At 38.0% G+C, this 25,095-nt stretch overlaps 3 protein-coding genes across 4 annotated transcripts; 2 read left to right on the top strand and 1 right to left on the bottom strand.

The window, feature by feature from the left end:
* The first annotated feature begins 3,845 nt into the window (after positions 1–3,845).
* On the top strand, positions 3,846–4,781 carry LOC143304353 (uncharacterized). The gene is made up of 3 exons (XM_076626807.1): positions 3,846–3,959; positions 4,035–4,106; positions 4,185–4,781. Exons 1-3 carry the CDS (start codon positions 3,861–3,863, stop codon positions 4,596–4,598), a joined length of 585 nt encoding a protein of 194 aa, XP_076482922.1. The 5' UTR covers positions 3,846–3,860; the 3' UTR covers positions 4,599–4,781.
* Positions 4,782–11,815: 7,034 nt separating this feature from the next.
* On the top strand, positions 11,816–24,712 carry LOC143304354 (uncharacterized). 2 transcript variants are annotated; one of them, XM_076626810.1, is made up of 5 exons: positions 11,816–13,762; positions 14,908–15,017; positions 15,519–22,413; positions 22,489–22,560; positions 22,639–24,712. In XM_076626810.1, exons 1-3 carry the CDS (start codon positions 13,342–13,344, stop codon positions 15,549–15,551), a joined length of 564 nt encoding a protein of 187 aa, XP_076482925.1. In that variant the 5' UTR covers positions 11,816–13,341; the 3' UTR covers positions 15,552–22,413; positions 22,489–22,560; positions 22,639–24,712. The 2 variants fall into 2 exon arrangements, with proteins under 2 accessions (XP_076482925.1, XP_076482923.1); XM_076626808.1 differs by lacking the exons at positions 11,816–13,762; positions 14,908–15,017 and having other exon boundaries at positions 22,245–22,413.
* On the bottom strand, positions 12,562–14,980 carry LOC143304357 (uncharacterized). Its single transcript, XM_076626813.1, has 2 exons — positions 14,849–14,980; positions 12,562–14,778 (listed from the first exon to the last, which is right to left on the bottom strand). The coding sequence occupies exon 2, from the start codon at positions 14,720–14,722 to the stop codon at positions 14,201–14,203; it is 522 nt and encodes a 173-aa protein (XP_076482928.1). The 5' UTR covers positions 14,723–14,778; positions 14,849–14,980; the 3' UTR covers positions 12,562–14,200.
* Positions 24,713–25,095: the final 383 nt, after the last annotated feature.

Genomic DNA, 25,095 nt, shown 5'->3' with positions numbered 1-25,095 from the left:
TTTCCTTAGTTACCCTTTTTTCTTCTTCATTTATTTTATTCGCAGCACCTTTATTTTTCTCTACCTTTTCAGGATGAATAGTTTTACTGGAAGTGCTTATTATAATTAAATTATTATTTATTTGTATGGAACGTTTAGGAATATTTTTGGTAGATTTGGAATTATTCTTTGAATTTTTATTACAAACCTTTTTGCTTATAGATTCTGTTTTGGATTTAGGGATAGCTATATTTTTATTTTCTATAGTGTGATCTTCCTTGCAATTTAATGATTTGGCTTTGAGTTCGATAAAGTTTCCTTCTGATGGTTTTATAGAAGTTTTTGAGTGAGATGCACTCGCTATCTCTTTTCCTATTATGGTTGAAACATTCACGAAATTCGTGGAGTCTTGCTTTTGTATCTTTGCCAAGTCGAACGTGGAGAGGCGATTTGCACTTCCCAGCGGGTCCAATATCTCTGTGATGTTAGGCAGTGGATAAGCATTGCCTGTCGTCTCGTCGTTCAATCTCCTAGTTTCTGCTTTGTCTGAAAGTTCTTTGGCACTAACATTATTTATCTTGTTTGGTAACTCAGAAAATTTCTCACTCATGATCCTGTCTATGGCACCGTGCGTCCTTTTATTATTTAACGTGACATTATCCCTTATCACAGCAACGGAATGGTGTTTGCATTGAAAAGTTGATTGGTTGAAATGATCAGCATCTCTCTTTTGATTTAGATCTCTATCGAGGTATTTATTTATGCGTTTTTCTTCCCAAGTTATTGCTCTTGTTTCTTTCCTGACATTTTCTTCTATTCCCGGGTTGTTTAGATGTTTCTGCGACGGCGGTACAAATCTCCAGTCCTGGCGGTTGTTTACAGTATAGATACTATTGTATGGTGGATGAGCGTTGTTTTGGTTATAATTATCCGAAGGTGTCGGACGTTGGTATCGAATTCTATTGTTCACTTGTTTTAATTCTCGTGTTGCTTTCACGGCTTAGCGGTACGCATCGTCCAAGGATTGGTATCCTGCTATCTTTACTCGTAAATACACCTCGTTTGGGAGCCCCTTAACGAAAGCTTCCCTCGTGTCTCGATCTATCCTATCTTGAAATACGGTGCCGTACTCGTACCTTTCCCCGTTCATTGTCGCCAGCCTGAGATCTTTGACGCGTTCTATGTAGTCCAAAATATCTTCTCCCGGTCGTTGAAATATTGTAGCTAATTCCCCTTTATATTCGTTAACCGTTTTTCCCGGACCGAACATATCTTTTAATTTATTCCCGAAATCGTTTAAACTTATTACTTCTGTGTCTTCTACGGCGAGAAACGCGTGTCCGCGAAGCTTATTCGTTAATAATTTTACTAACTGAGATTCTTGATGCCTAGGAACCATGTTTCGTGCACGCTCGCATGCTCTTAAAAATCGAAATACCGAGGGTCGATGTCCGTCGAACACTGGTACTGTCTCTATTGCATCTTTTAACTTAATTGATTGGGGATTAACTTCTATCGGTATTGTCGCTTGGGAAATTATCGGCGATGATACGGGTGTCTTGATTTCCTTTTTTATTTTCAATGAACGCACATCGTCTTGTAATTTATTCATTGTTGTACTCGTGTCGCGAAAATTCGCATCCCATGCTTTAAGTTTTTCCGATAACATCAAGATCATGCCTTTGTCCAACGATTCTAATTTAGTCGACATTATTTCTTAGGTATATATTTTATCGATAATCGTGACAACTTTAATCCCTTGTGGAGCGAATCGAACCGTTTAAACCAACTTTAATCCTCCGTGGAGCGTATCCCACCGCTGCCACCAAAAATTTATTACTTTACTCTGTTACGTATCTATTTGTTTAAATCGATCAAATTTAAAGTTAAATTTTACTGAAAAATTTTTTTTTTATAGTTTGAGTTTTGAATTTAATCGGAAGGGAAATAAATTGAAATGATATTATTGTGTATTTAATACTGATTTAGATTTCTAATTAATACGGTAGTTGCTGCCACCAGAAATAGTCTAAGGACTATTTCAAAATATTTTATTTTTATTATTTTCTTTTACGCTTAATGGGTAGCGTTAACTGACGCTTAATGCAACTGGTAAACGAATTCCACTTTTCGGCTAACCTGCTATGCGCAGGGATACTAGCACGGGAGAGGATTAAAGCTGGGTACAATAAATATTTTTCCTCGTTGAACGGATTTTTATTTGAATGTAAAATGGCTTAGGTTATTATATATATATTTTATTAGCTAGATAATATATATTTTAGCGTTGCTGGATTGGATAGGAATGTGAGATTTTTCGTTGTTTTATATAAATTTATTTTTACGTTTGACTTCTTCTTCTCTTTTAATTTCGCTGTAGTAGTTTGCCGTTAGGACCGAAACTCAATTCATTTACTACGATGGATTCTGTCACCACGATTTTCTTGCCTTTTGAGTTTAATAATCGGGGATGATTCTAACGATCCTCTCTGTGTGGGACTCGTGTGATTTCGCAAGCCTTGCCCAAAGACGGGTAATATTTTACCAACAGTGGGAGGAGGAATGCGGAGATCGATGGGTGTTTTCGATAAGCGAAAACACCGTTTGCACAAGCCAACACAGCGAACGATCCTTTGGTTAAATTCTCGAAGGGAAATTGTTCTGTTATATCTCTCTTACAATCGCATGCAATGATGGCAAGAATATCAGTTAATAGCAACGCCGGTATTGTTCTTAATTTTCGATTGACCCCGACGATGTATTTAATAGTCCTTCCTGTGCGGGACTTATGTGATTTCGCAAGCCTTGCCCAAAGGCGGGTAATATTTTACCAACAATGGGAGGAGGAATGCGAAGATCAGTGGATGTTTCAGTAGTTGAAAACACCGTTCGCACAAGCCGACACAGCGGACAACTCTTTTGTTAAAAGTTTAAACAATGATTCTATCTTCAAAACCGTTCGCGAAAATATAACGAAATCGATGATAGGAAGTTCTAATTCAATTCTCGAGGGCAACGAGATTACCAGAGAAGAAGGAAATTTTCAAAATTAATTTTCTTACCTTGAGGAGTAGGTGCTGTCTGGTGCCATTGCCTCAGCCGCTCCGGTGGTCGTCGAAGTTTTGTTGAGTTTATTATTTGAACTCGAATATAGTTTACTATCAACTCTTACTTTATTTATCTATTTTAATACAGACTGAGCAATTCACTTAGCTGGATTAATACCGCAATTACAATGCGCGTTTGTGTTTAAACGATGAAATGAGGACTTCAAAGATAAAATTTTCTTTTTACTTAGTCGCGACTCTCTTTTCTTGACCGAAAAAATTAAGACCCCGAAACGCAAAATACTATACAAAATTTCTAAACGCAGTGACGAGCGCAATAACGAACGTAGTAATAAATTAATAATGGGCCGTAATAACAAACGATCACAAGAATTATGAACAAACTAATGAGCGAAGAATAATGAGCCGTAAGGAATGAACACTATAAAAAATGAACGAACGCAAATTATAAGAAGAATGGACACTATAATAATGAACAAAGAATAATGAACCGTAATAAGAATGTTCACCAGAATAATAATGAGCGCTGCGCTATGTTGCTACGCTTATTTATAATGCCATCCCCCACGGGGTGGTGGTCCACTGGGGGTACGCTTCCGTGGGAATCGGGATGTTGCAGTTTGGGCTTCTTGGAATCGTACGTGACAAAATGCAAATTCCATATTTCGACTTAGTTTTTATCAGTCCTGTGTTCCGCTGAGCTAGCGTCTAGGAGATTTGAAGCATTCCACGCTGATCTAATCCTTTCCACGAGAAACTTCCACGTGCTGTACCGTGGGAATTACCGGTGTTCTTCGGCGCGTGGAAGGGCTGATGGCTGCAGCATCATTATCATTTCAATGTTTACTGGGTAAACACGCGCAGCTCCGCTGCTCTCCCATAACAAGGACCTCCTCCTTCGAGTTGTTTTGCGTAAGTTTGGATGTTTGCATATTAAGGTTGTTTTTGTGATTTTGATTGTTTTTTCCTTTTTTGCTATTTCCCTAGGCTTCGGTGATCGACGTTCGAACAATGTTTGCGGAGTCGTTTCCATCAGAGGTTCCTTTCGAGACTTCCCTGGTACGTATTTAGTCTTGTTTTTAGTCCGCTTGATTCGTCCTGTTTCGTTTTATTTAAAATATACCGTGTTGTTCTCAGCTCAAGCGAAAGAGGGATTCCGAAGAACCCATGGGCGACTCGGGAGGACCAATCAAACGCATGCGGCCCTGTGATAAACCACGAGTATCAGAGTGGTTGGAGGAACTATTCAACATTGGTGCCGAGGCCGTGTCGAAATTGGGCTTTGACGATTTGGTTACTTTCGACGAGAATTTCTTCGATGCAGAGACCGTCGTATTGGAGAGGGAACCCCCTCTGGTTGAAATCGTTGATACCGATCGTTGCGTGAAAGTTCGTTTTGCGAATGAAATTCCCGAAGAGGTTTTGGAGGCACATCTTCGTCACCACGCTTCTGGGAGAAAGGGAATTTCCCCTGTTGTGCGCTATTGGTGTATGCGTGAGTTCAGCGAACTTTATCCCGGAGCTCCTTGCTTCGATTTTGATTTAGTGTAGCTGCTTCAATTTCGTTGGTTCGCTGTTTGATGTTCCTTGTTATTATTAATTTTTTGATGTATTTTGTTTTGTGTTCAATATATATATATATATATATGTCGGAGCGCACATTAGAATTAGGGTTAGGGGCGTGAAACGAATCTTCGTTTGGGTTACACGTTGTCGTTGTGCAATAGAGGAGACATCGGCCAGTGCAAATACGATTATTATAGAGCCGGACAAGTAACCGTGGTAGTTAGGTGCTCGAGAAACTAATGACAATGATCCTAGGTTCAATAACGAATCCGCGGTCGACGGGATGATAGATGAACGTGCTCACAAAATCTAAGTCGGACGCGTAATATTCACTGGTCGTAAAGGGTTACTCCTTTCATCGATGAGATCGCGAGTGAGAATGCCTTTCCTGTCCCGATGATGCCACAGAGGAAAACTATAATGGGGTGTGTCTAAGGACACGAGATCATCGGATTCGTCGAGAAAAGCCTTCGTTCAGAAAGTAAGGGAAATTGGCGTTGCTGCTAATTGGTCAATCTCCATATCGGTGGTTAGAAAAGGATGTTAGCCGCCCTCGAGGGAAAGTTGCTAGTGGGAGACCGCGCTCGTTGAAAAATATGTCTCCCCTATCTTCCCGTAGTTGGGACAAAGACTGTTTGTCTGTTTGAAGGACTTTAGTTAACTAAACCTTAAGATTTATAACGGGCTCTCGGGCTAGCCGAACATGTCCTGCGGAGACGCATCGACATCTGGCAATCATCTTACTCGAAGAATAGGGTCTGCACGTGGCGAGCCACGGGACAGAAACCGTTGGAATGTTTATTGTCTCGTGTCGCCCCGAATATTTCTTTTAAGGAGAGCTATAGAATTACTCCATACCTTGTTAGGCAAAACGTTCATCCCGTGACCGCGGCTACGTTCGGCGACTGACTGTCGCCTCGAGCCCAAGCTCATTATCACGACTCTCGAACAATTACAATCGGGTTGAATAACTACAATTGTTCAATTACAGCTATAGTAGACTCTAGGTTACAATGTTGCGGGATTATCCAAAATTCCAAAGGCTCCGCTGTTCTTTCATCTCCGACACGGCCTTCCTGACTATCACACGTCCTCGTGTGTAACTAAAATATCGTGTTTTCTTTCATTAGATTCAACTGACATTATTTACGATTTAACTAAATGTCCAAGCAAGTCAAGGGTCCAGTGCAATAACAAAATTTCGTTCGGAGGCTTGACAACACAAAACTAAAAGAGAACAAGAATTTGTAGCGTTATGATTTGTATTCAAAGTGCTAGTTGCGTTCTGTGAGTCGCCAGACCGTAATGACACGACAGATCATGTTCGATTTCGTACACTGATGAATCTCAGTTGGTTGGATCATATTGCTACGTTGGGTGTATCACTATGGGTATATTGCAGATGTATGAAACATCACAGTGGATATATTGCAGACACGCAAAACGTCACTGTGGGTATATTACAGATGTATGAGACATCACAGTGGATATATTGCAGACACGCAAAACGTCACTGTGGGTATATTACAGATACATGAGACATCACAGTGGATATATTGCAAATACGCAAACGTCACTGTGGGTATATTACAGATGTATGAGACATCACAGTGGATATATTGCAGACACGCAAAACGTCACTGTGGGTATATCACAGATGTATGAGACATCACAGTGGATATATTGCAGATACGCAAAACGTCACTGTGGGTATATTACAGATATATGAGACATCACAGTGGATATATTGCAGATACGCAAAACGTCACTGTGGGTATATTACAGATGTGTGAGACATCACAGTGGATATATTGCAGATACGCAAAACGTCACTGTGGGTATATTACAGATGTGTGAGACATCACAGTGGATATATTGCAGATACGCAAAACGTCACTGTGGGTATACACTACGACCACAACGTGGTGTTAATGATCCTCTGAGGTCAGTGCACTTGCATCGTTATTATCACCATCGTTGTCATCACCACAGACGTCCATCTCAGCAGGGGCGCAACTTTCTAGCATCTTTCTCAGTCTGTCATGTCTGTCCTTATATGATTGTTTGCCGTCTAAGGTTTTTAAAGTATATCTACCTCCTTCCAAAATCTTTGCTATCTCGAATGGACCTCTGAATTTCGGATCTAACTTCGTCTAGTTTCTTTCCTCGTTTTTGCATAATACAAAATCACCAAGGTTAAACCTAACTACCTTAGTTTTAGTTTTGTCAACTCCACCTTTATCGTACCTAGCACTAATTTCTATATCCTCTATTGCCCGCTGTCTTACATCAGAGATATCTACTTCTTTTTCTTCGATATTATCGGGTATCAATGAGTCGTAAGGTCTTTGCTGTTCCACCAATTAATAGTTCCAATGGGCTCGATTTAGTCACGCGGTTGGTGGTGCAATTTAAAGCCAGCCGTATTTTTGCCAACCGCGTCTAGCCACGATCGCCCGGTCGTTTCTATGATCGTGAACATAATTTTCAACGTACCGTAATACGCTCTACCTGACCGTTGGCCCTACTCGCACCGGTTGAGATTAAGTGGAGTTTTAGTGTTCACCTTGCCAGAAATCTTGGAATTCTTTACCCGTTAGGACACCTCTCTTGGTCCGCTATTATCCGGCAAGGACTGCCGAATAAAAATATAGTACTTAAGTGCTTTACCGGTACTAAGGAAATCTACTTTGCGAGTATGATGCAGATATGCGAATTTAGTGAAGACGTCGACCAAAACAATGACATACTCTTTCGAACCACTTTTACCGCTTAGTTTGCCCGTTATGTCCACGTGAACTGTATGCCAAGGTATGCTGGTCTTAGGTATAGGATGTAATTCAGCTTGTATTTTACCTGAACTGGCCTTTGAAACTTGACAAGCGTGACAGTTCTCTACGAATTGGCGAACATACTCCGCCATTCCTTCGAACCAGTAACACTCGCACGGTTTCTCAAGCGTTTTATCCCAACCTAAGTGCATAATTGACTGTTGCACATGGTTAATAACAGATCATCTAAAACCTCTGGGGACAATGGACAAGCAGAGAGTTCTGCCTTTTCTCTGTATTTTACGATGAAGGGTACCGGACCGTAACTCATACGTATTCGCGACGTCTTCCGCGAGCTCTTCGTTCTGTAATTTATTGACGATCCCAGAAATTTGGGAGTCGCGACGTTATTCCACTAATAGCTAGTCTTCGGAGATTTCGGTCAGATTGATTTCCTTCTCTATGACTTCGTTGATCGTAAGGTGATCCAAGTCTACGGGATTTCGCGAGACAAAATTTACGTGGGCCATTCGTTTACCTTCCCGGTACAGAATGTCAAAAGTAAAAGTTTGTAAGTAAGCCCACCACCTGTAAACCCTGTCATTTAAATTTACCTTACTACTGGAAGCCTTCAAAGGATTACAATCGGAGACGACAAGAAATTCTCGTCCGTGGAGATAATGACGGAAGTGCTTGACGGCGTTTACAACTGCTAGCGTTTCTAATTCGTAGGAATGATACCTAGATTCTGCAGGGCTAGTTCTTTTGCTGTAATATTCCACTACTTGATTTTTACCTTCAACCCTGTGCATTAAAATGACCTCCTATCCATCCGAACTAGCGTCGATACGAAGTTCTATCGGGTAGTTCGGGTCAAATACCATTAACACCGGCGCGTCGGTCAGGGCGGAAATTACCTTTTGCCTTATTTTTCCATGCCTATCTGTCCAAGTCATGTTTTTATTATCGGAAGTAAGCGCATACAAGGGTTTCATTACCCGTGAAAATTTAGGGACGAATTTTCGGAAATAAAGGGCTAAACCTATGAACTGCCTGAGCTGTGTGACGGTCGTTGACGCAGGTAAAGAACTCAAGGCGTGCATTTTACCCGGATTGGGACGAACTTCTCCGACGTAAATTACATATTCCAAATAGAGTACCGATGCCTTTAGAAAAGAACATTTTGAAAAGTTAAAGGAGAATCCAGCTTTTACAAGGGTATCTAGTACGGTGTGCAATACTTTTAGAGCTTGATCTATCGAGTCGGCAATAATTAGGACATCATCCAAATAGACGACAACGTACGAATGGCACGTTGGCTGTTATACGTGTTTTCAAAGGAATCTCAAGAACGATCTCTCGTTTCGTTTGTTCGCAACATCGAAATCAGCAGCCGCTGCTGAATACAATGAAGGAAAGTGTAGTACAGATCACTCCGACCAAATGATTTCTTATGTTACCACAATTAAAAAGGGTCAAATGCTACAGAAGACTTGGCACGCGACTACTCCTGAGGGTTTCCGTAGTAAACGCTTTGATGGTTTACAAAATTGTAGCAAGGAAGAACATAAATATTAGAATATTTAGACAAGTATGAGTTGCAAAATTATTAGGGTTGTCCGAAGATATAAGAATCCCCATTTTCGACGGAGTCAGCATAGTATCGCCGTCCCGAAAATGACTTCCGGAAGAAACATTAAACGCGCACGCACTTATGTTATGCAAATAAAGGACATCGAATGGATCGAACAAAGGCACAAAAGAATTCGAAGAAAACAACAACTTATTATCCAAATTGTTCATCGAGGGTAATCAATGCTGTATATTTCCTAGAATTAGGATGAATAGGGGTTTGGAGAAACCCACCGGCCATGTCCAGAATAATAAAATATCTCGCTTTTGCAATCTCGCGACTCGATCCGCAATGAGGGGTAAAGGCTACCGATCCGCGACCGTATGTTTATTTAGTTCTCGAAAATCTGTCTATCATCTATCTGTACCATTGTTCGTCTTCACGAGTAACACGGGGCTCGCGAACGGTGAATTACTAGGCTTTATGATTTTTGGCTGTAATTAAGTCGCTTGTTCTATCACGTACTACTCTGCGCTCGCGAAGTCTATTAGGACTCCTTGTACGGCGATGTTAGGATCAATTAATTGTACTTCTAACTGTCCTGTATTTTTTGTACGAGTACGTAGGGAACCCGTAACGGATGAATCTCTGAATTTTCGAAAAGAAAGATTAATCGACTTTTATCACTACCACGTACCTCATTGTCAACTTCATTGACATCGATCTCGTTTTCAGCGGTTTTATTACGGGCATGAATTATTTTTGTTTTACACATAGCGAGGCTAGTTTGTGTAATATTACGTCAAGATCTTGGCTTAAAATTTGACGAGCAATCGCGATATCGTATTTTTAAATAACTATCAGCCAGGACATGAAAAATTTATCTCTAACCACTAACACCTGCAACGGGCAAGATTTGAGCGATACGTTTAGTACCAATATCTCTTATTCCTCGCATTACTACTATATCAATCGTTCTTTTGCCAGAAATTCTCAAGACTACGGATTCTTTAATTAGCGAACACTCGGCTCCGAAATCGGGGTAAAATGGAAACGACTCACCCGGATGGCTTGATCTACCAGTTGGCGCCTCACCAACGTGGAAGTCGATTCGACACTCGGTATTGAAATTATATTCAGGAAACTGCTTTGTAAATGATTTTCCTCCATAATCAGATTGGTAGCTGCGCACCATGCAGCGGAGTCGAAAAATTGTTAGGTTCCACACTCGATTCTTGCACTAGCGACGGAATTAACTCGCGCACGATGGTCGTAAGCTCTTGCACTGTTATAACCGGCACTGATCCCACTTCTGATGTCGGAGCGCACATTAGAATTAGGGTTAGGGGCGTGAAACGAATCTTCGTTTGGGTTACACGTTGTCGTTGTGCAATAGAGGAGACATCGGCCAGTGCAAATACGATTATTATAGAGCCGGACAAGTAACCGTGGTAGTTAGGTGCTCGAGAAACTAATGACAATGATCCTAGGTTCAATAACGAATCCGCGGTCGACGGGATGATAGATGAACGTGCTCACAAAATCTAAGTCGGACGCGTAATATTCACTGGTCGTAAAGGGTTACTCCTTTCATCGATGAGATCGCGAGTGAGAATGCCTTTCCTGTCCCGATGATGCCACAGAGGAAAACTATAATGGGGTGTGTCTAAGGACACGAGATCATCGGATTCGTCGAGAAAAGCCTTCGTTCAGAAAGTAAGGGAAATTGGCGTTGCTGCTAATTGGTCAATCTCCATATCGGTGGTTAGAAAAGGATGTTAGCCGCCCTCGAGGGAAAGTTGCTAGTGGGAGACCGCGCTCGTTGAAAAATATGTCTCCCCTATCTTCCCGTAGTTGGGACAAAGACTGTTTGTCTGTTTGAAGGACTTTAGTTAACTAAACCTTAAGATTTATAACGGGCTCTCGGGCTAGCCGAACATGTCCTGCGGAGACGCATCGACATCTGGCAATCATCTTACTCGAAGAATAGGGTCTGCACGTGGCGAGCCACGGGACAGAAACCGTTGGAATGTTTATTGTCTCGTGTCGCCCCGAATATTTCTTTTAAGGAGAGCTATAGAATTACTCCATACCTTGTTAGGCAAAACGTTCATCCCGTGACCGCGGCTACGTTCGGCGACTGACTGTCGCCTCGAGCCCAAGCTCATTATCACGACTCTCGAACAATTACAATCGGGTTGAATAACTACAATTGTTCAATTACAGCTATAGTAGACTCTAGGTTACAATGTTGCGGGATTATCCAAAATTCCAAAGGCTCCGCTGTTCTTTCATCTCCGACATATATATATTTTGAATGTGATAGTGTTAGGTTATCTATTTTACGTTTGTTATTTTTTTCAATTTTATATTTCCCCCCTTTTAATTAATTATATATATATATATTTTTTTTACATTTGTAGTTGCGCATAGAATTTATTAAAGAAAAGTGTTAACAATGTGTTTTCATGATTTGTTTCTCGCGCCTGACTTCCATTAATCCCTAATATTCCTGTCGCCATGACGCGTGTAAATCCAACATGGCTGCTCATAAATGTCATCAGTAAAGTTTTTAGTGACGGGTCTTTAGTTTTGTTTGATATCGAAGTAATTTTTCGTCTGTCGCTCGTTTTTCCTTATTCTACCGCAATTGGAACATTTATTTATTAATATTGTTTTAAAGTGACAATAGTATAATATGTATATATATATTTATATATGTTTATGTTGTGTGTCACTTCAATATGGCTAATGTTTTGTAATTCTTCGATTGCGTTATTTATTGTTTTGAGTAGTTTATTTTATAGAGTATTCGATAATATAAAACATATGCACTCACACATACATATATATATATATATATATATATATTTATATATATATATATACGTATTTATATGTATATTTCTCTCGTTCATGTAGTGTTCGTACGAAATGAAATGTTAATTATTTATTTTATATTAATTTCATTTAATAAGATAGAACACGCACCCGCACACGCATATATGTATATATTTCTGGCAAAGTGATTTTCATTTAGATTCTTTTGTGATATAGTGTTGTGTATTTGAGGTTATGTGTCAATCATTTGATTTCATATATACATATATATTTTGTATTGTGACAACATAGTATTGAAGGTTTTGTTTCTAGATTATTGTGCGTTTAATGTGTGTTTACATATTTGTGCTTGATGACAGAATTTCTGTAAGCAATTCCTCAAGTCGTTGCGGTGTTAATTATTTTGAGCGTTTGGCCTGTCGACAGGTTGTCGCTTGGTCCCAAGTGTTGCGTTGTGTGTTCTATTTTTTTTGTAGATTATTAATAGTGGTTTTAGTTTAGAAAATAGATTATTTATATGTTTATATAGAGACATGCATGTTTCATAATGTAGTTCTTATTTTATAATGCTTTACCGGCATGTAGGCTAGTTTTAAATATGTATTTCAGATTGTAGAATGCACATAGATTAGTAGTAGTTTAGAATATAGATTTTTATATGTTTATATAGAGACATGCATGTTTCGTAGCGTAGTTCTTATTTTATAACTCTTTACCGGAACGTAGGCTAGTTTTAAGTATGTTTCTGTTTAATAGAATGCGCACACATATATATATGTTTCTGACAATGTAACTTTTATTTCTTTAATAATACAATATTGTATGTTTTATGTATTCGTTAGACTATTAGTTTTTAACTTCGTATATACTTATATTTCATAAATTGATAATATTGTATTTGTTGCATAGTATTATAAGCACTAACGCTAATATTTACTAGTTTATTACATATCTAGCATATATGTTTATACTTATATGTAACTCTCCAAGTTGATTGATTAAAATATATTTATATATACATGTATTTCTGGCGCTTCAATTATTTCCCTTTTTGTAGTTATTCTTATTTCTGGTTTATTTGTTTGGTTCGTAACTCGTTCAATCCGTTAGCTGGTTTTATTTATTTTATTTTATATTGGTTGGATTTATTAGTCGCCCTCGCTTTGTTAATCCTTCCTTTAGTTTCGTAGCGCCGTGTGTTCGTTTGTGCATTCAAATCTTTATTCGCGCGTTTTGTATAGAATAGTTTTCTTGTTCTTGTTACGGCGCGTGCGGAGCGCGGGACGTGACACCCCCGCCCTTGGAGTTCAAATTTCCAAAGGAAATTTGACTGATGGTGTCTCTGAGTTCGCTCAAGGCGGACGTAGATGGCGTTGGTTGTTAAGTGACTACCGGTGTTATCGATATCCCTCGAGGTTGTGCTGTTTGATCATCGATATTTCGTTTTCTTTTGAGGTATAGTAGCAGGTGGGTAACTGAGCCGCTTATTGCTCCTAATAGGGCGATTCCACATCCGTAAGTTTCACGTAACTGGTATCCGTGTATGGCTATATCTATTATCGTCTTGATTAGTTTAAATATTACAAGTATTCCAAATATTGCTGCACTGACAGTTCCAAATTCCATAAAACCAATCCATAAGCTTGATACGGTATTTTTTGCTATTGTCGTTAATGTGTTTTCGTCCATCATTCCCAGGATGTTTACTGTTCCAGGGACGATTGTTTTTCCTGTTGCTCCTCTGGCCAATGTGTTCAAAACTGCAGATTTTTCTGCCGGGAACATGACGTGGTCCCGTAGTGCATCGAGGTCTTTTTGGGTATATATTCCGCTCGTGGCCAACGACGATGGTGCTGAATATTGCCACGTTTGGCGTACGTCCGGGCGGAGTTCCTGTGGTGCAATTGTTTCCATGGGTTTTGGTACGAATTTGTGCCAGAGTCCGTCGATATTGTATAGCGTAGGTAGTACCGCGCTACATTCTCTGTGGTTTCCGTGTTGCGTTAGGATGTGTGTTTTTGGCGTTAAAAATGCGGTGCGATTCCCTTGCCAAACGGGTAGCTCCGAGTAGCATTCTGTTGTATGTCGTACTTTTACTTGTACCGGAATGCATTTGACTATGTGGACTGCTTCTCCTGCGATCAGGGCCATGTGTCCTGGGGTTTTGGATATGGTATATGCAAATTCATCGGGCAGTAAGATTGCTAAGCTTAAAGCATTTTCTATTAGTTTCTTCTGCGTGGTACATCTTTGTGTCAGTATATCATGGTACAATGTTGTCATTTGTCGTTTAATATGTTTCTCTACGTAAATGAATTTTGAGTTGACGTATGCGAATATGTCCAAGTTTTCGACTGCTGTCTTGCTTTTGGAGATAAACGTATTTCCTCTTGTTGTTTCAACTATTTGGGGTGTTCGGTGGATAGTAGGGTATATCCACACAGTGGCTGTTCTCCGGTTTTAGTCAGTGCAAATGTTACTTCTTGCGTTGTTAGTGCGTAAACTGGTTGTGCTGATTCTCTGTTGGTTTTTATTTCCTGGATCTTTGTAGCAATTCCTTCATATAGCACATCGTACTGATCAAATTTGCATGGTGAGGGTGGTTGTGGTTGCCAATAAGTGTATCCGTCTTCAGCGTCTAGACAGTTTCCTTCGCTAAAGGTACATACTGTTCCTGATTTCAGTAGAATTTTGTTCGCCTCGATCCGTACTGGCACAACTGCTGATTTTAAACTTATCCTTACTGTTGCTTGTACGACGACCTTTTCCCAGCTCCCGTATGGGTCTACATACTGTGTTCCCTGGCAGCTGCCGTCGTCTGTTAGCTTGCCGGCTAGGACAAGCGACCTTGTTTCTGTTGCATTATCTTTTAGGCCAACTATAAGGTTTTGTGGTCCGAGTGAAAATGTGCCGTCTTGGTGCATCCTTGCACATTGTTGGTCGGTTGTTTCATGGAGGTATTCGGCGAATCCGTTATGCACTGCCGACGTGTGAAAGTACATGCCACAGTAATATACAATTCGAGTTATTTGCACCTTGCATTGCCTTACCTTGGTAAATTCAAATTCTGAGAGTTGAAATAGTTGTATATAAATATCTTGGGTTTCAGTCATTGTAGGCTGTATGCTGCAGTCCCCGATGGAGTTTAGAGAGATAGTGGTAACGTTGAGGTTGCCATTGCAGTCATATCCTACCAGGCCGTATGCTATTTTGATGAGGGTAAGTACGATGACCAGGCGATTCATCTTCCTATTAACAATTTATTAAATTGTTTCTTACTCTTGAGTTTATTAGAAATAAGAATAATCTTTTATTATTATTAATATATATAAAAAAAAATTTATATTTATATGTTTTTTTTTTTTTTTTTTGTTAAAACTTATTATCGGTGAAAATAAATACCATGAATGCTACCTGGGTTATAATTATATACGTATATGCATACGTATTGCTAAGTAATATAGATGAGATTTGTTTTATCGTTATAAATATATAAGTATATATTATCTATAGGAATAGATATTACAATTATAGCTTGTCTTTGAATATATATATATGTGCGTGTAATGATAAATATGACGACTTATTTTACGAGTCACTCGGATTATCAATGGAAGTGAGTGTCATAGATATCGCCTACTTTACAACATGCGTGCATATATATATTGGTAAACATAAGTGAAAATTATATGCATAATTATAAATGTCGTTTGTTTACAGGTGGATAGCATCAGTATTTGGTCTTGTGCGTAGCATACAAGTACTTTATAGTTCTACGGCGCGGATTGCTATTCCTTGAACTAAAAAGTTTCTTTCAAGGTGAGTTAGATTAGTGTAAACGATCATGCATTGGAGGCATGATATAGCGGGTTGTAGGTCCGCTAGGTTTATATCACACATACGACAGTATGATATTCGTGTTCTTGCGGATACTCCGCATATGAAATGAGTGGGTGGGTCGTCACATAGGTCCTGGTGGTCTGGATCTAAGTTATCGAAACAGTCTTGACAAAGATGACCGTTATCTAAATGGTAGACAGAACGTATCAACCGAACACAGAGGCAAGACTGAACATCCTCCGTCGCTTCCAGATCGAATGCGGGTACGGGCCCGTCTGAGTCCTCTATGTTAGGGTCGATGAACTCGCCACCTGTTCTGGACATACATACGAAAACAGTTAATATATATATTTTATAATTTTTTATAAGTTTTGTTCGGACCTATCCCTTTGTACAAATACTGTATCCCTGTATGTGGTATAATATATAATATGTTATGGTTATGTTAGTTGTTGTTTATTATATATATTTTCCTTATCTCTCTCTTTTTTTTTTCTTTTTTTTTATTATTTTTTTTTTGTGTTCAGTACCTAGCATTGCTTTTATAATGCTGTATTACATTGTATTAGCTATTATTTGTGTTGGGGTGCGTGCGACGAATTTTCAACATGGTCGCTTGCGTGTATCGTTTGTTTAATGTCAACAGTAGCGTGTTGTTGAAATAGTTAATTTGTTAATCATTATAGTTTATTTTGTAGTGTTTCTGTAATATTGTTTGTGTTTCATGATATTGTGTGTGTCAATACCGTGTGCTACCTTAATGCGATAGCATAGATTGTGTTGTTTTCGAATTTCGATAGTCATTGTTTTGATTATACGTGACTCGCATTTATATAAATCTTGTTTAATTTAGTTAATGTTTTTTTTCTTTTTTTTTTTGTGTATTGTGTTACCAGATATTTTGTGTAACGTAACTTTATTCCTTTGCACCGAGTTCAGTCATGTTGTTAATATTTAGTTAGTCTATCTTGATTAATTTCTAACTTATTCCTGTGTTTATTAACCTTTCTTATTTTCCCTATTAATTTATTATTGCATGTACTTGCTATTTGCTATTATTTTGTGTATGATATGAGTTAGTTCCCTTATTAGTGATTAAAACCTACTTGTTAGATTAACATTGTCTGTAATTCTTCAGATTCTACTCTTCCGATGCTGCATCACTTACCTAGATCATTCCCACAACATCACCTGATTCTTCGATATGCCTTGGATACTTACTACGGTTGTCTTCAATCGTCTTATATCTGTGGCCATAAAGGTACTGTTTAGTTTATTTAGTTTAATATGTGTATAATGCATTGTGTGTGCGACCGCTATTGTGTATTACAAAATCCACTTCTACATGTTAGATATAATAATATAACAATACTACGTAGATTAATACATAATAAGATATCCTTTTACTTTCAATTAATCTATCTTAATTATTTTCTAACCACTTTCTACACTTATCAGCTATTTTATTTCTTCTTGTTAATCTGCGACATTCATGCATGTACACTTCCTTGTATGGTGATTAATTGTTCACGAGGTAAGTTGCACTTCCACTGTTTTAGTTATTCGTTGAACTAACACGTTTTACATTCAAACAGTAATCGGAGCATTTGTAATAAACTTCTTTTTCTTTTCAGGTTTCCGCCATCTGTGTTGTTCGACGAACAGTGCCATGCTTCCATAGTATTGTTATAACATTTAGTACTGTTGTATTTTGCATTAAGGCAGTTGAAGTTAATTTGTTCATTTATTTTTCAGCTGGCTGTTGTACATGGTGTTTCGCAAACCGAGATCCATAACCTATTTTGCACGTAAACCTTCTCGTATGATGATTACTTGTTCACAAGGTAACTTTCACTTTCACTCTTTTAATTATTTATTGAATCAACACGTTTTATATTCAAACAATAATTAGAGTGCATATAATAATTTTCCCTTTTCTCTTTTAGGTGTTCGATATCTGTATTATTCGACGAACAGCACTACAACATACACTACCGCACTACGTTGCCCACTGAAATCACTTTATTCATTGCTTATTTCGGTTATGCGCTAGTTTTAGCTTGTTTAAGTGCACTGTTCGCGGAATCCCTTTTACTTCAATCTTGACGTTCTGGTTCTGCAAGATTTCTAGCACCTTGTATGGTCCAGTATATTGATCGGAGAATTTTCCTTTACTAGGTTCTTTTAGTAGATATATCGAATCTCCTGTTTTAAAATCTTGAGGGTTAATTCGTCGATCGTTAGTCTTAGTTTGGATTTTATCAAATTTTCTCTTGCCATTCGTTGTACAGTGTTAATTTTATTGAACAGATCTTCGAGATATTCTGCGCATGTTGGTTCCGTGTTCTCTTCGATTGTTACTTCACCAATAGGTTCTCTGGCTAGATGTCCGAAACTAATTTGTGCGGGGAGAATTTCGTTCCTTTCCTTCATTTTAGTTTTTATTTTGCGCCAAGACACAGGTTTACTGACATTGATCCAATTATCCAATTGCTTGCTAATAGCATTTAAGATACAAATTTTTGAGAGTGCCGCAGCCATATTAACCCAAAAATATTTTGTATATAGTATAGTGTGATACCATCCATATTTTCCTGGGGGAATCATAAGATCAGCACTACTTACTATGTTACCTACGTCAAATATTAGATGTAGTAACCAATAAAGTATTTTTAATCCAATTATAATCCAATGGCTAGCATATTTATTCAAGTTTTTATATATATCTTCGACTGGTGATTCCCTGTTTTCTCCCTTTTGATTTCTTTGAGCTCGTTGAACTTGCGTTTCTTCAGCTTGAAAATGTTTAGAATCCTTTTCCTTAGTTACCCTTTTTTCTTCTTCATTTATTTTATTCGCAGCACCTTTATTTTTCTCTACCTTTTCAGGATGAATAGTTTTACTGGAAGTGCTTATTATAATTAAATTATTATTTATTTGTATGGAACGTTTAGGAATATTTTTGGTAGATTTGGAATTATTCTTTGAATTTTTATTACAAACCTTTTTGCTTATAGATTCTGTTTTGGATTTAGGGATAGCTATATTTTTATTTTCTATAGTGTGATCTTCCTTGCAATTTAATGATTTGGCTTTGAGTTCGATAAAGTTTCCTTCTGATGGTTTTATAGAAGTTTTTGAGTGAGATGCACTCGCTATCTCTTTTCCTATTATGGTTGAAACATTCACGAAATTCGTGGAGTCTTGCTTTTGTATCTTTGCCAAGTCGAACGTGGAGAGGCGATTTGCACTTCCCAGCGGGTCCAATATCTCTGTGATGTTAGGCAGTGGATAAGCATTGCCTGTCGTCTCGTCGTTCAATCTCCTAGTTTCTGCTTTGTCTGAAAGTTCTTTGGCACTAACATTATTTATCTTGTTTGGTAACTCAGAAAATTTCTCACTCATGATCCTGTCTATGGCACCGTGCGTCCTTTTATTATTTAACGTGACATTATCCCTTATCACAGCAACGGAATGGTGTTTGCATTGAAAAGTTGATTGGTTGAAATGATCAGCATCTCTCTTTTGATTTAGATCTCTATCGAGGTATTTATTTATGCGTTTTTCTTCCCAAGTTATTGCTCTTGTTTCTTTCCTGACATTTTCTTCTATTCCCGGGTTGTTTAGATGTTTCTGCGACGGCGGTACAAATCTCCAGTCCTGGCGGTTGTTTACAGTATAGATACTATTGTATGGTGGATGAGCGTTGTTTTGGTTATAATTATCCGAAGGTGTCGGACGTTGGTATCGAATTCTATTGTTCACTTGTTTTAATTCTCGTGTTGCTTTCACGGCTTAGCGGTACGCATCGTCCAAGGATTGGTATCCTGCTATCTTTACTCGTAAATACACCTCGTTTGGGAGCCCCTTAACGAAAGCTTCCCTCGTGTCTCGATCTATCCTATCTTGAAATACGGTGCCGTACTCGTACCTTTCCCCGTTCATTGTCGCCAGCCTGAGATCTTTGACGCGTTCTATGTAGTCCAAAATATCTTCTCCCGGTCGTTGAAATATTGTAGCTAATTCCCCTTTATATTCGTTAACCGTTTTTCCCGGACCGAACATATCTTTTAATTTATTCCCGAAATCGTTTAAACTTATTACTTCTGTGTCTTCTACGGCGAGAAACGCGTGTCCGCGAAGCTTATTCGTTAATAATTTTACTAACTGAGATTCTTGATGCCTAGGAACCATGTTTCGTGCACGCTCGCATGCTCTTAAAAATCGAAATACCGAGGGTCGATGTCCGTCGAACACTGGTACTGTCTCTATTGCATCTTTTAACTTAATTGATTGGGGATTAACTTCTATCGGTATTGTCGCTTGGGAAATTATCGGCGATGATACGGGTGTCTTGATTTCCTTTTTTATTTTCAATGAACGCACATCGTCTTGTAATTTATTCATTGTTGTACTCGTGTCGCGAAAATTCGCATCCCATGCTTTAAGTTTTTCCGATAACATCAAGATCATGCCTTTGTCCAACGATTCTAATTTAGTCGACATTATTTCTTAGGTATATATTTTATCGATAATCGTGACAACTTTAATCCCTTGTGGAGCGAATCGAACCGTTTAAACCAACTTTAATCCTCCGTGGAGCGTATCCCACCGCTGCCACCAAAAATTTATTACTTTACTCTGTTACGTATCTATTTGTTTAAATCGATCAAATTTAAAGTTAAATTTTACTGAAAAATTTTTTTTTTATAGTTTGAGTTTTGAATTTAATCGGAAGGGAAATAAATTGAAATGATATTATTGTGTATTTAATACTGATTTAGATTTCTAATTAATACGGTAGTTGCTGCCACCAGAAATAGTCTAAGGACTATTTCAAAATATTTTATTTTTATTATTTTCTTTTACGCTTAATGGGTAGCGTTAACTGACGCTTAATGCAACTGGTAAACGAATTCCACTTTTCGGCTAACCTGCTATGCGCAGGGATACTAGCACGGGAGAGGATTAAAGCTGGGTACAATAAATATTTTTCCTCGTTGAACGGATTTTTATTTGAATGTAAAATGGCTTAGGTTATTATATATATATTTTATTAGCTAGATAATATATATTTTAGCGTTGCTGGATTGGATAGGAATGTGAGATTTTTCGTTGTTTTATATAAATTTATTTTTACGTTTGACTTCTTCTTCTCTTTTAATTTCGCTGTAGTAGTTTGCCGTTAGGACCGAAACTCAATTCATTTACTACGATGGATTCTGTCACCACGATTTTCTTGCCTTTTGAGTTTAATAATCGGGGATGATTCTAACGATCCTCTCTGTGTGGGACTCGTGTGATTTCGCAAGCCTTGCCCAAAGACGGGTAATATTTTACCAACAGTGGGAGGAGGAATGCGGAGATCGATGGGTGTTTTCGATAAGCGAAAACACCGTTTGCACAAGCCAACACAGCGAACGATCCTTTGGTTAAATTCTCGAAGGGAAATTGTTCTGTTATATCTCTCTTACAATCGCATGCAATGATGGCAAGAATATCAGTTAATAGCAACGCCGGTATTGTTCTTAATTTTCGATTGACCCCGACGATGTATTTAATAGTCCTTCCTGTGCGGGACTTATGTGATTTCGCAAGCCTTGCCCAAAGGCGGGTAATATTTTACCAACAATGGGAGGAGGAATGCGAAGATCAGTGGATGTTTCAGTAGTTGAAAACACCGTTCGCACAAGCCGACACAGCGGACAACTCTTTTGTTAAAAGTTTAAACAATGATTCTATCTTCAAAACCGTTCGCGAAAATATAACGAAATCGATGATAGGAAGTTCTAATTCAATTCTCGAGGGCAACGAGATTACCAGAGAAGAAGGAAATTTTCAAAATTAATTTTCTTACCTTGAGGAGTAGGTGCTGTCTGGTGCCATTGCCTCAGCCGCTCCGGTGGTCGTCGAAGTTTTGTTGAGTTTATTATTTGAACTCGAATATAGTTTACTATCAACTCTTACTTTATTTATCTATTTTAATACAGACTGAGCAATTCACTTAGCTGGATTAATACCGCAATTACAATGCGCGTTTGTGTTTAAACGATGAAATGAGGACTTCAAAGATAAAATTTTCTTTTTACTTAGTCGCGACTCTCTTTTCTTGACCGAAAAAATTAAGACCCCGAAACGCAAAATACTATACAAAATTTCTAAACGCAGTGACGAGCGCAATAACGAACGTAGTAATAAATTAATAATGGGCCGTAATAACAAACGATCACAAGAATTATGAACAAACTAATGAGCGAAGAATAATGAGCCGTAAGGAATGAACACTATAAAAAATGAACGAACGCAAATTATAAGAAGAATGGACACTATAATAATGAACAAAGAATAATGAACCGTAATAAGAATGTTCACCAGAATAATAATGAGCGCTGCGCTATGTTGCTACGCTTATTTATAATGCCATCCCCCACGGGGTGGTGGTCCACTGGGGGTACGCTTCCGTGGGAATCGGGATGTTGCAGTTTGGGCTTCTTGGAATCGTACGTGACAAAATGCAAATTCCATATTTCGACTTAGTTTTTATCAGTCCTGTGTTCCGCTGAGCTAGCGTCTAGGAGATTTGAAGCATTCCACGCTGATCTAATCCTTTCCACGAGAAACTTCCACGTGCTGTACCGTGGGAATTACCGGTGTTCTTCGGCGCGTGGAAGGGCTGATGGCTGCAGCATCATTATCATTTCAATGTTTACTGGGTAAACACGCGCAGCTCCGCTGCTCTCCCATAACAAGGACCTCCTCCTTCGAGTTGTTTTGCGTAAGTTTGGATGTTTGCATATTAAGGTTGTTTTTGTGATTTTGATTGTTTTTTCCTTTTTTGCTATTTCCCTAGGCTTCGGTGATCGACGTTCGAACAATGTTTGCGGAGTCGTTTCCATCAGAGGTTCCTTTCCAGACTTCCCTGGTACGTATTTAGTCTTGTTTTTAGTCCGCTTGATTCGTCCTGTTTCGTTTTATTTAAAATATACCGTGTTGTTCTCAGCTCAAGCGAAAGAGGGATTCCGAAGAACCCATGGGCGACTCGGGAGGACCAATCAAACGCATGCGGCCCTGTGATAAACCACGAGTATCAGAGTGGTTGGAGGAACTATTCAACATTGGTGCCGAGGCCGTGTCGAAATTGGGCTTTGACGATTTGGTTACTTTCGACGAGAATTTCTTCGATGCAGAGACCGTCGTATTGGAGAGGGAACCCCCTCTGGTTGAAATCGTTGATACCGATCGTTGCGTGAAAGTTCGTTTTGCGAATGAAATTCCCGAAGAGGTTTTGGAGGCACATCTTCGTCACCACGCTTCTGGGAGAAAGGGAATTTCCCCTGTTGTGCGCTATTGGTGTATGCGTGAGTTCAGCGAACTTTATCCCGGAGCTCCTTGCTTCGATTTTGATTTAGTGTAGCTGCTTCAATTTCGTTGGTTCGCTGTTTGATGTTCCTTGTTATTATTAATTTTTTGATGTATTTTGTTTTGTGTTCAATATATATATATATATATATATATATTTTGAATGTGATAGTGTTAGGTTATCTATTTTACGTTTGTTATTTTTTTCAATTTTATATTTCCCCCCTTTTAATTAATTATATATATATATATTTTTTTTACATTTGTAGTTGCGCATAGAATTTATTAAAGAAAAGTGTTAACAATGTGTTTTCATGATTTGTTTCTCGCGCCTGACTTCCATTAATCCCTAATATTCCTGTCGCCATGACGCGTGTAAATCCAACATGGCTGCTCATAAATGTCATCAGTAAAGTTTTTAGTGACGGGTCTTTAGTTTTGTTTGATATCGAAGTAATTTTTCGTCTGTCGCTCGTTTTTCCTTATTCTACCGCAATTGGAACATTTATTTATTAATATTGTTTTAAAGTGACAATAGTATAATATGTATATATATATTTATATATGTTTATGTTGTGTGTCACTTCAATATGGCTAATGTTTTGTAATTCTTCGATTGCGTTATTTATTGTTTTGAGTAGTTTATTTTATAGAGTATTCGATAATATAAAACATATGCACTCACACATACATATATATATATATATATATATATATATATATATATATATATATATACGTATTTATATGTATATTTCTCTCGTTCATGTAGTGTTCGTACGAAATGAAATGTTAATTATTTATTTTATATTAATTTCATTTAATAAGATAGAACACGCACCCGCACACGCATATATGTATATATTTCTGGCAAAGTGATTTTCATTTAGATTCTTTTGTGATATAGTGTTGTGTATTTGAGGTTATGTGTCAATCATTTGATTTCATATATACATATATATTTTGTATTGTGACAACATAGTATTGAAGGTTTTGTTTCTAGATTATTGTGCGTTTAATGTGTGTTTACATATTTGTGCTTGATGACAGAATTTCTGTAAGCAATTCCTCAAGTCGTTGCGGTGTTAATTATTTTGAGCGTTTGGCCTGTCGACAGGTTGTCGCTTGGTCCCAAGTGTTGCGTTGTGTGTTCTATTTTTTTTGTAGATTATTAATAGTGGTTTTAGTTTAGAAAATAGATTATTTATATGTTTATATAGAGACATGCATGTTTCATAATGTAGTTCTTATTTTATAATGCTTTACCGGCATGTAGGCTAGTTTTAAATATGTATTTCAGATTGTAGAATGCACATAGATTAGTAGTAGTTTAGAATATAGATTTTTATATGTTTATATAGAGACATGCATGTTTCGTAGCGTAGTTCTTATTTTATAACTCTTTACCGGAACGTAGGCTAGTTTTAAGTATGTTTCTGTTTAATAGAATGCGCACACATATATATATGTTTCTGACAATGTAACTTTTATTTCTTTAATAATACAATATTGTATGTTTTATGTATTCGTTAGACTATTAGTTTTTAACTTCGTATATACTTATATTTCATAAATTGATAATATTGTATTTGTTGCATAGTATTATAAGCACTAACGCTAATATTTACTAGTTTATTACATATCTAGCATATATGTTTATACTTATATGTAACTCTCCAAGTTGATTGATTAAAATATATTTATATATACATGTATTTCTGGCGCTTCAATTATTTCCCTTTTTGTAGTTATTCTTATTTCTGGTTTATTTGTTTGGTTCGTAACTCGTTCAATCCGTTAGCTGGTTTTATTTATTTTATTTTATATTGGTTGGATTTATTAGTCGCCCTCGCTTTGTTAATCCTTCCTTTAGTTTCGTAGCGCCGTGTGTTCGTTTGTGCATTCAAATCTTTATTCGCGCGTTTTGTATAGAATAGTTTTCTTGTTCTTGTTACGGCGCGTGCGGAGCGCGGGACGTGACACCCCCGCCCTTGGAGTTCAAATTTCCAAAGGAAATTTGACTGATGGTGTCTCTGAGTTCGCTCAAGGCGGACGTAGATGGCGTTGGTTGTTAAGTGACTACCGGTGTTATCGATAT

This window comes from Bombus vancouverensis, unplaced genomic scaffold, assembly GCF_051014615.1.
Source record: "Bombus vancouverensis nearcticus unplaced genomic scaffold, iyBomVanc1_principal scaffold0031, whole genome shotgun sequence".
Taxonomy (NCBI): Eukaryota; Metazoa; Arthropoda; class Insecta; order Hymenoptera; family Apidae; genus Bombus; species Bombus vancouverensis.
Note: the sequence above shows the minus strand (reverse complement) of the source record. Positions and strands in the feature narration are given on the sequence as shown.